We start from the raw sequence: 14023 nt of genomic DNA, 5'->3' as shown, positions 1-14023 counted from the left end.
CCCACGTCTTTTTATGTGACTTGAGAGAACCTTTCGAGACGCTGTCGTGTTGGTGGTGGCAGTTAGAGCTGTCTTGTGGTGACTGTGGGGCAAGCGGGTCCTTGGGGAGCCCAAAGCTGTGTTCTGGTCCAATGCTCCAGGAGGAAACAAGCTGGTCTGAGCAGAAGACCTGGGCCTGGGGCCTTGGAGGACTGATGAAGGGCTGGATGTTCCTTTTGTGTTTCAAGCAAAAGATCCTCACTTTTGCTCTTTATTTCCGGCATGCTGATCTCTGCCACCAAGATGCGGTGGCTCTGTAGGGTGCCATTCTTACCCTTTGGCTTCAAAAGCAGCAGCTAGGAAAGTAGTTTTGAGAAGGGATGCTGTCCAGGCTCAGTGCTGCTGCTGCCCGTGCCAAGCAGGGCAGGGGAGAGCAGATAATCCCAGCCGCCTCCTCGGTGGCAGGAGGCGGAGGGCTGGTGATGGGAATGGAGCTGGCGTTTCCCCAGAGGCTGCTGTCCTGTGGCTTCTGGGCTGGGACCCGGTGAGCCCGTGGTCTGCTCGGGGACATGAGGAGTGGCAGGCAGGGAGAGGCAGCTCATCCCTGGGGATGCAGGGGAATGGGCTGGGTGTTCAGCCCCACGGCGCCTCCTGCACTGGAGGCATTCGCTCGGTGTCTGCAACCATTGCGAAACTGGCCGTGGGGAAGCTCCCCGACGGAGCCACTGCCCAGGCCATCAACGAGGGGACCCGGTGGCCCCGTGCTGCTGCCTGCGCCACGGCACGAGCACCAGGAGAGCCGGTAGGAGCCAGACATCCCGCAAATCCCTGCGCCTGGCAGCCGCCAGGCAGCGCGGATGTAAAGGCTGGGGAACCAAACCCCCGTGGAGCAGCGGGGCAGCCCCTTTGTCCTCCCCCTCCCAGGCCTGGCAGGGAGCCGCCAGGCTGCTGGAGGCCGAAGCGAAGGTTTGCAGCAGCGGGGCCGCAGCACAAAGCCTCCTCGCCGCTATTGTTCCCGGCATTCCCACCCGCGCCATCAGTGCGGCAGGAGCCCAGGTGCCGCCGGGGAGGAGCGCCAGGCCCGGACTGCATCTCCCGGCAGCCCGGCGAGGAGCGGGCCGCGTGGCCGCTATCTGCGCGTCCTCGCCGGCCGGGTGCCGGCTGTGCGCATGGGGACGGGGGACGGGGAGAGCAGGGGTGATCCCCGTCGGCCTCTCCATTTTCTGGCTCGCCTGTCAGGGAGACGCTTGGATGGCAGAGCCCTGCTCCGCTTCCCTCGGAGGTAGGTGGAGTCTGCCCGTCCTCCGCCCTCCCTCCCTCCATTGTCAGCGCAGCCGAGCGCGGCACCTGCTCCGGCCGCCCGCTGCAGGGATGCTCCTGCCCTTCGCCGAGGCACGGGGAGGCTGCGGAAATCCCTGCGCCGGGGCTCGGAAGCCGCTGCCGGCCGCAGCAAAAGGCCCGAGGAAGGAGATGCTGCTTGCGTGCGCCCAGCCCAGCTGCCGCCTCTGGAAATGAACATGAGTCTGCCAGGCCGCGTCTCCTGCTCTATGCTCAACTGCTTTGTAAGTGCTTTTCTTTTTTTTTTTTTTTTTTTTTTTCCCTTTCCTCCCCCCGCTCCTCCCCTCCCCGTCTGCTCCATGTCTGCAAGCAGGGCGGTAAGCCAGCTCACCTCTCCAGCCCCCGTGCTGAGCCGCCCGCCCCAGATCAGGCCTGTCCTTGAGGCCAGGCTGCCTGCAGGTCCTCCTGCCTCGCATCTTCCTGGCTCGGCGCGCTGCTGCATCCCGCTGGCCTCTCCCTTGCGAAGGGGGAAGCCCTTCTCCTCCCTTCCACGTGCCCTGCGAGACGCTGTGGTCCCTGCCGTGGCTGTTGCGCTCTCCTGCCCCAGCCCAAGGACACAGCAGCCGCCAGTCCAGCGGGTTGAGTCAGCCAAAGGCCCCGGTGGGTCCTTGCTTGGGGATGGAAAATGACCCCGCAGGAGCAGCAGACCCCAGGGGCACAGTGCGAGGCTGGGGTGCATGAGCCCCCTTCCCGTGCTGACCCCTCCCTGCAGGCCATGCTGATGGAGGGGATCCCGAGCTCTCTCTTTTTTACCTTCTGTGAAAGCAGTTTTGCTCAGAGGAGATCTGATGCCCCATCCTGCAGGAAGTCATTGTCCCCCATCCCCCTGTTGTGTGTGTCGTCCCCCCCCCCCCCCCCCCCCCAAAAAAAAAAAATATGATTCATGGCCAAATGGCTTCAGGGAATCACTGGCTTGTGACGAGTGAGGGGTCCTGAGCTGCTGCTGCACCCCAGGAAGGGGCTGGGCAGGAGGTGCAGAGATGCTCAGCCTCCTGCCCAACCCGTGCTGCGGGCGGGGAGGGACTCAAGGACACCCAGGCTGGTGGAGATCTCAGGCTGCTCTGCTCTAGCTCCTGCTGCTCACCGGGATTTCTTTGTGTGGCAGGAGACGAGGGTCTCCGCTCCCAGGCCAGCACCTCGACAGCCAAGCAGGGGCTGGTGGTGGGAGAGGCCCCGAGCCCCCACAGCCTCCTGCGCCCCTCGCAGCAATGCGCAGGGACCCGGTGAGGAGGTGCAGTGCCTCTGCCTCCGGCTGGGGTCAACACCGAGTGTGGTGCGTGCTGTGGGCAGCCGGCCTCGACCCATCCAGGCCTCCTCCGCATGTACGGGCCACTCGCCGTCCCACTGCTGCGTGCCTGCTGGAAGGGCCCTGCTTTTGGGGTGCTTGGGGCCGCAGGCTGAGCCTTCGGAGGAGGAGTGGGGTTCTGAGTCGTGTTCAGCGCCGGACGTGGCCCTCAGGGCATACATGAATCACTTTCGGTTTAATCTCTGATGAAAACATAAGGGGATTTGGCATCATTTTAAATATGGCTGAGCAGGGTTCTTATTTCCTCAGATTGAAATTTGGGGTTCTAGCTCAGGGAACTTAACCGGAAAAGTATTTCATTTAAAATTCTTCTTGTTACTGAATGCTTAGCAGAGTATTTCCTAATAACTGCTGGAGCTTGTAGAGGAGCACTACTGAGAGAGCAAGAGGCACTCTGAAGAAACATTCCTACAACAAAGTACTTCAGCACTTGGAATTAACGCCACCCTCAGCTCTCAGCAGCGAGTGTCTTCTGCTGAGTGTCTGGATGCCGCTCGTTCATGCAACGTGTTGGTGGTTTGGCAGAACGTGGGGTGAGGGTTGCTGAAAATTAGGACCAGGATTTCATGAGCGACTGAAGGTTCGCTAGTCCCAAACTGAGACACTCTTCACCTCTCCAAGGGTGGTGTGTCAAGGCTCCATGTGTCCTCTCAGACCACCTCTCTGAGACCTTGGCGGGCTTCCCAGAGTTTCCATCTGGGCAGGGTTGACGGTTTCAGGTGCCCTGAGGGAAAATGCCCTGCTTCGGTGCTGTCACCCGTCTGTAAGGCTTGCTGTGAATTGGGCGTACTTCGAGGCAATTGTTGTAGGTTTGCATTTCACACTTTCATATTCTCCTCAAATAAAATTTCAGGCTCTTCCTAGGTTTCTTTGGGCCAAGAGTGAGAAAAGCTCCCCAAAGAAAAGAGTCTTTTGTAGCAATGAGAGTAGGTTGAAGCTGGACTGTAGGTGGAACCCTCTGGGTTCCATTCTGCTGTGGTTCCATGACAAAGTTCATGGGGTCACATTTGATGTGACAAATCACGGTTACTGTCACATCACTCCAAGATGCTGTGCATCATCGAGGTGTATCTGCTCAGCTTTCCAAACGGCACATGGCTAGAAGAGACAGATCTGGTGACCTGTGTCAGCTTTCTGCTGTGCTGTGGTGTTCTGCAATAGCAGGAAAAACTGCTGAGGTCCTGCAGCATCGGAGAGGTTTGGTCTGGAGGCAGAACAGGCATTTCCATCCACAGGTTCAGGGGATCCCCAACGTACTGGGGTGCCAAGAGTATCCAGAACTCTTGATTTTGCCTTTTCATAACATGCACTGGCTGGGGTCTGTCTCTTAATGTGTGTTTTGTTTGTAATGCAGGGTGAGGAAGGCCCTCCCAGTTTGGAGTACATCCAGGCCAAGGACTTGTTCCCCCCAAAAGAGCTTGTAAAGGAGGAAGAGTCATTGCAGGTAAGGAAGTAAGAAAACAGAAACCATCGGCTTCAGGATGTGGCAGGCTCTGTAGCGTGAAATCGGAGAGCGCTTCTCCAGCCCAGGATGCGCTCCAGAGGCCACAGGTTGGCCAGCAGTGTAGGTCACGCTCGCACCGGTGAGCCCTTCACGTGCATGGAGGCTGTGGGCAGCTGCTTGGTGCCTCCTCCCCCTCCTTTCCAGCCCTCCCAGGATGCTGCAGTTCACGTGGCGTCACATCTGCTGCTCAGATACAGCTGAAGCATGATGCAACACCGCTGTTCTGGGTGTTCCCTGCCCTCCACCTGTGCTGGCAGTGAGGACCCGTGCTGCTGTATCACGCCGCAGCAGGCAGGCCCTCTGTGGGACAGGTAGCGTACCGGAGCTAGGCTGTGCTCTGGATGGCAATAGCATGCCGTATTGCAACAGCTGATCTGACTCTCATGTACATTGCTCCCGGAGTTTTTCTGCTGCAGAGCTGTTAGAAAGAGAAACCACCATATGGAAAGAGAAACCCGGGTGGTGCCAACCTCATGCTGCAAGAGACCCTTGAAAGAGACCCAGGTGCCACTGCTGCTGTGCAGCAAGGGCAGTGGGAGCCGAATCTCCCAGTGTTTCTGGCTTCTTTAGCACAGTCCCCTGCCACCTTGTCCCAGTGCTTGTCATCCTGCTCCTATGGCCAGAGCCAGGCACACAGTGTATGTTCTTACTGCTGCTGCAATAGTCGAGGATGCTCAGAGATTGGCATTGTTTCAGTAAACAATGCTGGTAAAAGCAAGGACTGAAATGTGACAGCTGGAAGGCTGACTGGGAAAGAGCAAACATGGGCTGGGAGGCGTGCAGAGGCTGCGGGTCCGTGTCCCGAAGGTGGAGCTTCTGAGGTGGCTCTGAACGGAGAGCACCTGGAGAAGAGCACAGCCTGCTTGAGTAGTCTTCATGGAGGACCATAACGTTCGCCCCTCCCAAAGGATAATTCGCATTCAGTAAAGAGAATAGTGATTTTTATTCTCTTAATATAAAATGAAGTCTGAAAGGGAGCCATCGACTTGATAACAAGCTGCATTCAGGCACCGACAGTTTATTCCAGGATTCCCCTGTCAGTTCTTGGAGCTTTACCATCCCGTCTCTAATCTCTCTCCCTTCTGTTGCTGTGTGAAAGAGCCACGTAAGCAGACAAAATACATGCCAACTAAAAACAGCATTGGCAAGTATGCATAATAGACTGCAGAAATAAAGAGAGAATATTTTCTTAATGTCAAATAATTAATATTTTAAAGGGTTTTCAGACAGGTGCCAGCCTAAGGTTGTTATTTTTGTTCAAGTAACTTAAGGGAAAATTCTTTAGGACACTTGTCGCTTGCACAACACATCACATCTGAAATCCAGGAAATTCACTTTTTAGGCATCATGTATCCAAGCCATAGATACAGCTTAGAAATAAAGACAACGTGGCCTGACTTGTATTAATTACAGTAAAATGAATTGTTTCATAGGATCCCCTGGCTGGCAAGTGAAGGGCTTTGGCTGAAATAGTTATGATATTTTTGCATAACTGGTTACCAAAATCACCTGGTGTAGGTGGCATTCAGGGAACAAAAAGGAGTCTGCTTAGCTAGGGCAAAGAGGCCTGATGAATTCCAGGCTGCTCCACCTTTTTTTTTTTTTTTTTTTTTTTAACAAGAAGGAAAAAAAACCACCACACAGTAGTCTTGGCCATCTGCCAGGATCCCCTGTTTTAAAAATAGCTACAGCATGTCTGGACTGATAGGGAAAAACAGACAGACATTTGATTTATCTGCTACCTAGATTAAAAGAAATAAAATAATAATACAGGTAGCTTCATCACGGTTTCCTCAGTCTTACAAAGCACTATACACAGAGATTCCTTCACAGCCTTGTTAGCAGAAAGTGTGCCAACCTTTGTTTCATTTATTTACCTGGATTAGTACCCAGGGGTTCTGTAGGGCTGCCGAGAGCCCCCTTTTTGCTCCTGTGGCGCAGCAGCATCACGCACGTGACTGCACCTTGGGCAGAGGACTCGGGCAGCGTCGGGCTGCATCTGGCACTGTGCAGAGCCTCCCTGAGGCTCCTCCTCAGCCCAGGCTGTGTCTGAGGTGGCTCCCTTCATCACGCTGCCTGCATCAGCGCTATGTTGACCTTCTGTAAGAAGTGGGACCATAAAGCCCCCACCTTGCATGCAGCACCATCACAGCCGGGTGGCCACGGTCGGTACGCATAGCATTTGTGGTGCACACCTCTCTTCTGCAAGTAATTGCCTGCCTGCAGCTGCTCACCGCTTCCCGAGGCATCCTTGGCAGAAGAGCCATCCGGCGGGGCTGGGCAGTGGGTACCAGCCCTGTTTTGTGCTGTACCTGCTCTCAGCAGCGCACAAAAAGCACATCGATGTGATTTTCCACAGGAGATGCATTGTGGATGCAGTAGGAGGAGCGGCTCTTGGCATTAATGGTGTGCAAAGTGCTCAGCATGTGTCCTAACTAGTGGTGTCTCCTTTCCAGGTCCCGTTCACTGTGTTGCAGGGTGAGGGGGTAGAGTATCTTGGCCACGCAAACGATGCTGTGATCGCCATCTCCAACTACCGGCTTCATATCAAATTTAAGGATTCTGTGATCAATGTAAGTCTGGATCTGCCTGTTCCTGCTTCCTGAACCGTAATCTCGTGCAGTATTTTGGGATGGGGGGTGGGGGAGGCATAAGCCATTTGTATGGTTTGCAGCCTGGGAACTGTGCCTCTTCAAAGATGCCAAGCCTGACATCTCTTATTACTGCTGGTCACGCAGTTGCTGTCCTGCTGCTGCATTTTGGAGGGCAGATGGGGTTCTTCTATAGATGATAACTAGGTCTTTCCCTTGCTCTTCATTTTGAAGTCCAGCATTAAGCTCAGGGGTTTTAAGACTTGTTAAGGTCTCTTGTAGGCCAGAGGCCAGTCTACCTGGCACTTCTCTTATTTGGACATCAGCATCCTAGAGTCAGCCAGTGGGAGCCTGAGGCTTTCTCTCATTGTATTGGCGTGCCATCTTTTATTGTAGCCTTAGTTTGGCTCAGTTGCCTGTGTTTATCTAGTTGTGATTTAGTCAGTAACCGGCCGATGGTGGGAGACTAGCCAAGGACAGAACAGAAATCAGAATAGTAATCCTTGAAGGAGACTCTATGCTGGATTGTGAAGATTCCTAAGCCTCCAAGTGGGTTTGTAGTTTGGGCTAGGAGCTCATGTTTGTTGACAGAGCCATGGCTGGGAGCGATGGGCCTATGGGCTGGGCTGCTGTTTCTGCTAGTATGATGTCTTGTCATGCACTGCTTCTGTCCCTTGCAGGTGCCTTTGAGGATGATGGAGAGCGTGGAGTGTCGGGATATGTTCCAGCTTCACATTGTCTGCAAGGACTCCAAAGTGATCAGGTAGCCGTTGCTATCTTAAAGATGCCACTGCAGTTGCCGTGATCAGCTCTGGCATCTATCTCTCTTTGTTCTGTCATTGGAATGAAGCTCTTTATGGTCAAGGTTGCTCTGTTTTTTTCTAGGACTTGGTGCTTTATTCCTTTTTCTGGTTAAGCAGAGCAGAGCTCCCTGTCTTTGTCTCAGCTGGATATATGTACCCACTGAGTATGATTTGCATTTGGGTTTGCAGGTGCCATTTTTCCACCTTTAAGCAGTGCCAGGAGTGGCTGAAGAGGCTAAATCGAGCCATTGCCCGCCCTGCGAAGCCTGAGGACCTTTTTGCATTTGCCTACCATGCGTGGTGCTTAGGAGTTTGTGTTGATGAGGAGGATCAACATGCCCATCTCTGCCGTCCAGGTAAGCTCCTGGCCCATCTGCTTCCTGTTTTTTTGTCCAGAAGCACAGCAATGCAACATGAACTACTGTTCATAAACTGATGCCTTGCTGTGTCTTACGTTCTGCTGTGGCCACAGCCCAAGTTAATCTTGCTAAGGGCCGTTCCGTACCTAGCCTAGACATCCAGCTGATGTCCGGATGCAGCTGGATAACACGGACAGTAAAAGGAACAATAAATAATAAGCACGCTAAGGAGCATTCTGAGCCAGCAGCACTTAAATCCCCTTCTCCCTTTCTCCTTGTGAATGAAGAAAACATCCCATCCTTTAGTACTTTCATCATGATAATGAGACAGCTCAAGCAGTCTTGTCCTTTGACAGTAAATGTCATCAGCATTGAGGCAGCATCATTAATATCAGTCCATCTGCATCTCTTCTCCAGTGCTTAGAAATGTCATGACATTCCTGTGATCAAATCTGCAGAGATGTCTGGCTCGTTTTCACTCAGGCACAAATGAAATGTTTCGAATCCATAAAGAGGAAAACAGAGTTGTGATAGTGCCCTCGTGTGGATTGGAAGTTTGCCCTCTCCTGGAACACAAAGTTCACTTGTAGTTGCTTTCTGTTTGAGAAGCTCCAACATGAATAAAGGGAAATTAAAATGAGTGATAAGCCCAGCTTTAGACTTAGAAAAGTGTTTTTACTAAGAGAGAAGCAGTAGCCAGAATGATGCAGGTTTGGATGGAGGGATGGGGGATGAATAGTATATCTGAAAGAGGTACCAAAAAGAAGTTAGTAGAGAAAAAGGTAAAAGGTGTTCCTGCTCTGCCCCAAACACCAGCAATTAGGAGATATTTGATGTCTTTCCCATACAGAAAATATTATTCTCTAATATAAATACATTTACCTGCAAAAATTGTTGCTGCAGGATATGAATGAGGCAAAGAACATTTCAGTATTTATTTATTAACAAGATTTGACACTTGAGCACCAAAGACATCCAGTATTTGTAAGGTGAGGCTAAAACATAAGAGGAAACTGAGTCACCCTCTGAGAGAGCAGTCTGAAAAAACTGCCTCTGGGGTGGGCTGCGTAATACTCTGCCATTGGCTTCCCAACATCCGCTTTGGAAGCCATCTCCATCAGAAGGGAAATGCAGATGAAATTAACCACCGCCCCCAAAACACGCACTGAAAGGGGAAGGCTATTTCTCTGCTGCTGAGACTGGGAGGTGATCTGACTTGTCCCTTGCACGGGTTCCTCTGCTTTTTTTGTCAAGTCTTTTTGGCTTCTGAATCAAGAACCCTGCTGTCCCAGCTGTCCTGTGGTTTCTCTCCAGCCTGTGATAGTTGCTGTGGAGCTGCCACTGATGTTTAAATTTTATCAGTTCTGCTTAGCTGTCCGTAAATACCCTGTGCTCTACCATTCCAGGAGACCACGTAAGATACCGATTCGAGATGGAGCTGGTGAGGATGGGCTTTGACTTGCAGAATGTCTGGCGAGTCTCTGACATCAACAACAATTACAAGTGAGTGTTTCGCCACTAGGCTCTCCCCGCTCTCCTCTTTTCCTTTCCTTCTTCCCTTCGCAATCCCCATGCAGAGCAGTGGATGAGTCAGGCTCCAGCTAATCCTCCTTTCAGGTCTTGATAACCCTCAGGCAGATCAGCGTATGAGCCAGATCCCCTTTCTTTCCTCCTTGAAGAAGGAGTACACTCCAAACATCAGAGCTAGCAGCAATTCTAAATGCTGACTCAGGTAGTTTATAATGTGGTGGCCATAATTTATCCTTGAAGACAATCTAGGGTCTTGGAGAAATCATCCATCGTAGGGTTGCCTTTCTGGTCAGTCTTTCTAAAATGCTCACATTGAAAATTAAAAGTTTGCATAAAGTCAGGCAGCTATTCACCTGTGTCAGGAAACTGGGGACAAGTCAGTGGAGGGCTCTCAAGGTACTGAGAAGTCTGGAGGAAGAGCTGGGTTGGTTCAGTCTGGTGAAGGAGAGGCTGAAGGGTGATCTGCTTACAGCCTGCAGGGCAGTTACAAAGGTGATGGAGTGAGACTCTTCTGACACTGACAGGTGATAGAACAAGGGACGCTGGCCTCAAGTTGCAGCTTGGGAGGCTCAGATTGGGCATGGGGGAAGTGTCCAGAAGGGTGGTGCTTTGCTGGGACAAGTCCCCCAGGGAGGCGGGAGGTCTCCATCCTTGGAGCATTTCAGGTCTCAGCTGATCTGGTGTTGGATGTGGTTCCACTGTGGACAGGAGGTTGGAGTGGAGATCTCTGGAAGGTCCTTCACCCGGCACGTCAGTGATTCTCGCCTGTCTTCTGCTCCTGGAGAAGAGCTCTTGGAGAAGCGCTTCCGCATTCTTTGCGGCAGGTGGCATTAAGCCAACAGGTTTTTATTAAGCTTTGACTGACATGTTCATTTCTGCATTCCCTTTAATCCTTTGCTTGAAATGACTGGTATCCCTCAGTCTTTTCTGTATTTCTCAGACAGTAAAAACATCCCCAATCACCTTTATATTTCCAGTTTCTTGTGGAGACCGTGAGAAGCCTCAGGTATGCTGACCTGGGGAAATCCCTGTGGAGTTTTTGCAGTTTGCTGCCTGCTACCTTCTCTCATGTGCTTCCTCAGGAATCCAGGCATCAAACAATCTATTTGGGCTGTGATTTATTTTCTTCTTATCCATACCACATTATTGCTTTTGGACTGTTACGTGACTTTGTTGACAGCATTTACACAGTTTTTCCAGGAATTTCAAATAAAAATCGTTTTCCTGAACTGAAACTCAGTTTCAGAATGCACAACAGGTAGGTCCGTGCCGCAGGTACAGTCTCTGTGTGTCTTTGAAAGCAGCCAGGCTTTCCCTCACTGCTAGACTTTGGGATGCGGTTCCCTCTGACTGCTTCAGAAAGTCCAGCTTAGATTAACCACCTGTGGTTTGCTTCCTGGGAGTTATGACCAGCAATGCACAGCTATTAGCCAACTTCTCTGAAGACAGATGTTTGGTTTTCAACCAAACCAGGGAAGAAAGAACTTGAAACAAACCTTAGCAAGCTGGATGCAGGCCTGGTTGTGCTTTCCTTGGGTCTGCTGAGTTCCTCCTTGGGGATCCTGGCAGGTCTCAGCTTCCTTTCTCAGCAGACATCCCAAGATCTTAAAGGTGTTGTAATTTGCTTGTGCAACTCAGAAACCAGTTCTCTCTTGCTGCTCCAGGGAGTGTGTCTTTAAATCCTGCCTTGGCTTTTGATCATTAACACCTGCCTCTATTCACAGGAATCAGGTTACTTTTTAACTGTTTATAGTCCTTTTTATCTTTTATTTCCCAGCATTGACAAAACAATGTTGTTAGAGACAGGATACTCCAAGGTAATGACTTTGTTCATTGTCTTTCAAGTCTGTTCCGAGATGTTCTTATCTGGTAACTATTATCTTCTTCCTGGCGACAGCCATCATAAAAGTAGAGCTATACAAGCATATAATAACCACTCCTCAGTCATGATAAAAGTTATACTCTTTCAGCATACAATAATAATAAAAATATTACATAATATCTCCATGGCTTTTACATCCTCAGTGATCTGTACACCCAGAGAACTGTGCATGCTCTGACATACGCCAGCTAATGCACCCATGCTGTCTGAGCTAGAAGTTCTTTTCATGTTGCCCATGATGCTAGGAGGGTTGATGCACACATAGTTCCTTCAAAAACAAACAAACAAAAAAATCAAAGAAATTCACCTTTCTTATGCTGTTGATGCTTGTTTTCAGCTTTGATCTTTTTACAGTCACGGTTTTATTTATGTTTGATTTTATGAGAAAAAGCTGCCTGCAGTGCTGTGGTATTGTTGAAGATATCTGATGTTTCCTACTCATTTCTGTGACTGCTCTTAGTTCATAGTTTGTCTTATTTTGTTAGACTTCTCTACAAATCTTAATATTTTCCTCCACTTTCATGGGAAAGGTGATGCTTCATGTTCTTGCATTCTGTGAAGGAGGATCTCTCACTGGGGTGGTTGTTGCCTTTGTGGCAAGAAGATGCTTCATCTGTCCTTGTCTGTAGGTGTGGCTAGTGCTGATTTATGCATTGGTGTTGTTAATGCCTTTTTCTGGGATCTAACTTCACAGTTTCAAAAACATTCCATTTCTTGGTTTGGGTCGGCATGGTCCTAGGGGTGTTACAGGCCACCCCTCCATGAGTCACATTGCTTTACTCTTCATTTCTTTCTATGTGCTGTGTGAGCACATTACACAGCACAGGGTCAAACATGGGTCCCTTTGGGACTCTGTTTCTCACAAAAAATAACTGGTTACGTTCTGTTACTGTTTCTTGCTTTTCAAGAGTTGCTGTTTCTCACGAGGAGCTTCTTTCAAGTCTTTGGTGAGCAACCTGTAAAAAAAAAAAAATGCTATGAAAATCCAAATCCACTGTCAGCTTTGTGAGCTGTATCTACTTGTTCAGTGGTGCCTCCAGCAAGCTCTAGATACGCGATATGCGACCTCCCTCCACAAAAGCCATGTTGACTCTTCCCAAGTGCACTGTATTTACCCTTGCACCAACTGTGCAGTCAGTGGCTTTGTACAGAAGTCAGACTTGAGAGGTTTCCCACATTCGCCCCAGAGAGCTTTTTACAAAATTGATACCGAGTTTGCCACCTTTCATTCCTCTGGCACCCAAGCCAATGTAAGCAATAGATTACGCATCTCAGTTAATCATTCACCTGGTGTGCATTTGGGTTGCTGTAGCAATGTTGGGTATTATCTGGTCCTGCTGATTAGTTGCTCTTCATTCCTAGCAGATAGTTCTACAGCTTCCCCTGCTGAAGTTTTCACATTAATCTCTTCTTGTGCCTTGTCCCTTGTAAAACAGGGGTAGGTCTCGCAACTTCTTTTTCTCTGTGTGCTCCTCCAATGATCACCAGTGTGTAGATAGTTTTGACTTTCTGCTGTGATCTTGCTTATCTATCAGACCTCCGAGGTGTTTGAAAAAAGTCTTCGTAGTTTTAATCTCTTAATAGGGCATTTCTTGAAAACTGCATGATTGCTTTGTTTTTACTGTTTTTTAATTGAGATTCACATTTGGCTCCTCTCAGGTTTGTGTCCTTTGGAAACATTTCCCCTATTTGAAGGATGTCATTGTATTTCTAAAATCCTACTTTCATTCACCAACTCTGCCAGCTCTTTCTGATCCTTTTTGATGTGTTTTATATTACATTGAATAGCATATTTAATTAAGCATCGCATCAACTGCAAGCTTTTTTTTCACTTCACTTCCTTTCACTTTCTCTTGAAGTGTATAACAATGAATCTTTTCCCCTTTCTGAAACAGACTTCCACTGCAGTGGGAAACTTTTCACCTTTAAATATATTTTTGACTTCTACTGTGCAATGATCGCTGCAACAAAGCGATTTTTCAGTTACTCTGTTTTGGAGCAGCTTTGTGCATGCTTAGGACCAAAGGAAGAGTTATATGTCTTTTGTATTATTTGGCTGGTACCACCAAGAAGCAGCTGATCATTTCTAAAAACGTAGCCTTTGTCTAATGTGTTATCATGATGCTTATGTATTTTATGTGGAAGCAATGCAGGTCTCCCATTGCAATTTCTGCCTTTGCAGCCTCTCTGAATCTCTTTCAGCCTGTCATGGATGTTGCTGCTGCCATGCTCCTGTGGTTGTAGTGTATCCCTAGTACTATCCAGTTTCTCTTTAGGCTTGGGATTTCAGTCCGTGCACTTCTTGCAATGTGTGTTGATGCTGGCAAGTCTTGGCCTCATGATTTCACCTTCATTTTTTCTTGGAACAGACAGGACTTTGTTAGATCAATCTATTCTGGTCTTCCTACAAAGCTTCTACTCCGAAACCTAGGGTACCACTGATAATCTCCCTTGTGCCAAGTGTATAAGGTGCTGGTAAGCCAACATACTCCTTTGTCCTGGCTCTTCATGTCCTCTAGCCTTAGGAGCACAGGTCTGTTTATCTTCATCTCAGTGCCAATTTTTGTGCACCCTCCTTAAATTTGGCTTAACTTCTTGAGGCTGTCCTGTGTCCTAACCTGAATTTTATTGACTTGATCCTTATTGTTTTTGTAAGATTACAGAGTTTGTGGCTTAACTCTTAGAAGATATGTAGAGCTTAGTGATATGGTTTAGTGGATAACTTGTTAGT

The 14023-nt window shown here is 49.5% G+C and overlaps 1 protein-coding gene across 3 annotated transcripts in view; it reads left to right on the top strand.

Moving 5' to 3' along the window:
• The window catches only part of MTMR4 (myotubularin related protein 4), a 52136-nt gene that overhangs the window by 23148 nt on the left and 14965 nt on the right, over positions 1–14023 (top strand). For 2 of the 3 annotated variants that reach the window (XM_035559039.2, XM_035559040.2), the window contains exons 3-7: positions 3978–4067; positions 6584–6700; positions 7399–7481; positions 7711–7877; positions 9287–9383. In XM_035559039.2, the coding sequence (XP_035414932.1) occupies positions 3978–4067; positions 6584–6700; positions 7399–7481; positions 7711–7877; positions 9287–9383 (554 nt within the window). Of the gene's footprint in view, positions 1–1079; positions 1542–3977; positions 4068–6583; positions 6701–7398; positions 7482–7710; positions 7878–9286; positions 9384–14023 lie in introns of those variants that run through there. The other variant, XM_035559038.2, reaches the window with a different exon arrangement.

This window comes from Cygnus atratus, chromosome 20, assembly GCF_013377495.2.
Source record: "Cygnus atratus isolate AKBS03 ecotype Queensland, Australia chromosome 20, CAtr_DNAZoo_HiC_assembly, whole genome shotgun sequence".
Taxonomy (NCBI): Eukaryota; Metazoa; Chordata; class Aves; order Anseriformes; family Anatidae; genus Cygnus; species Cygnus atratus.
Note: the sequence above shows the minus strand (reverse complement) of the source record. Positions and strands in the feature narration are given on the sequence as shown.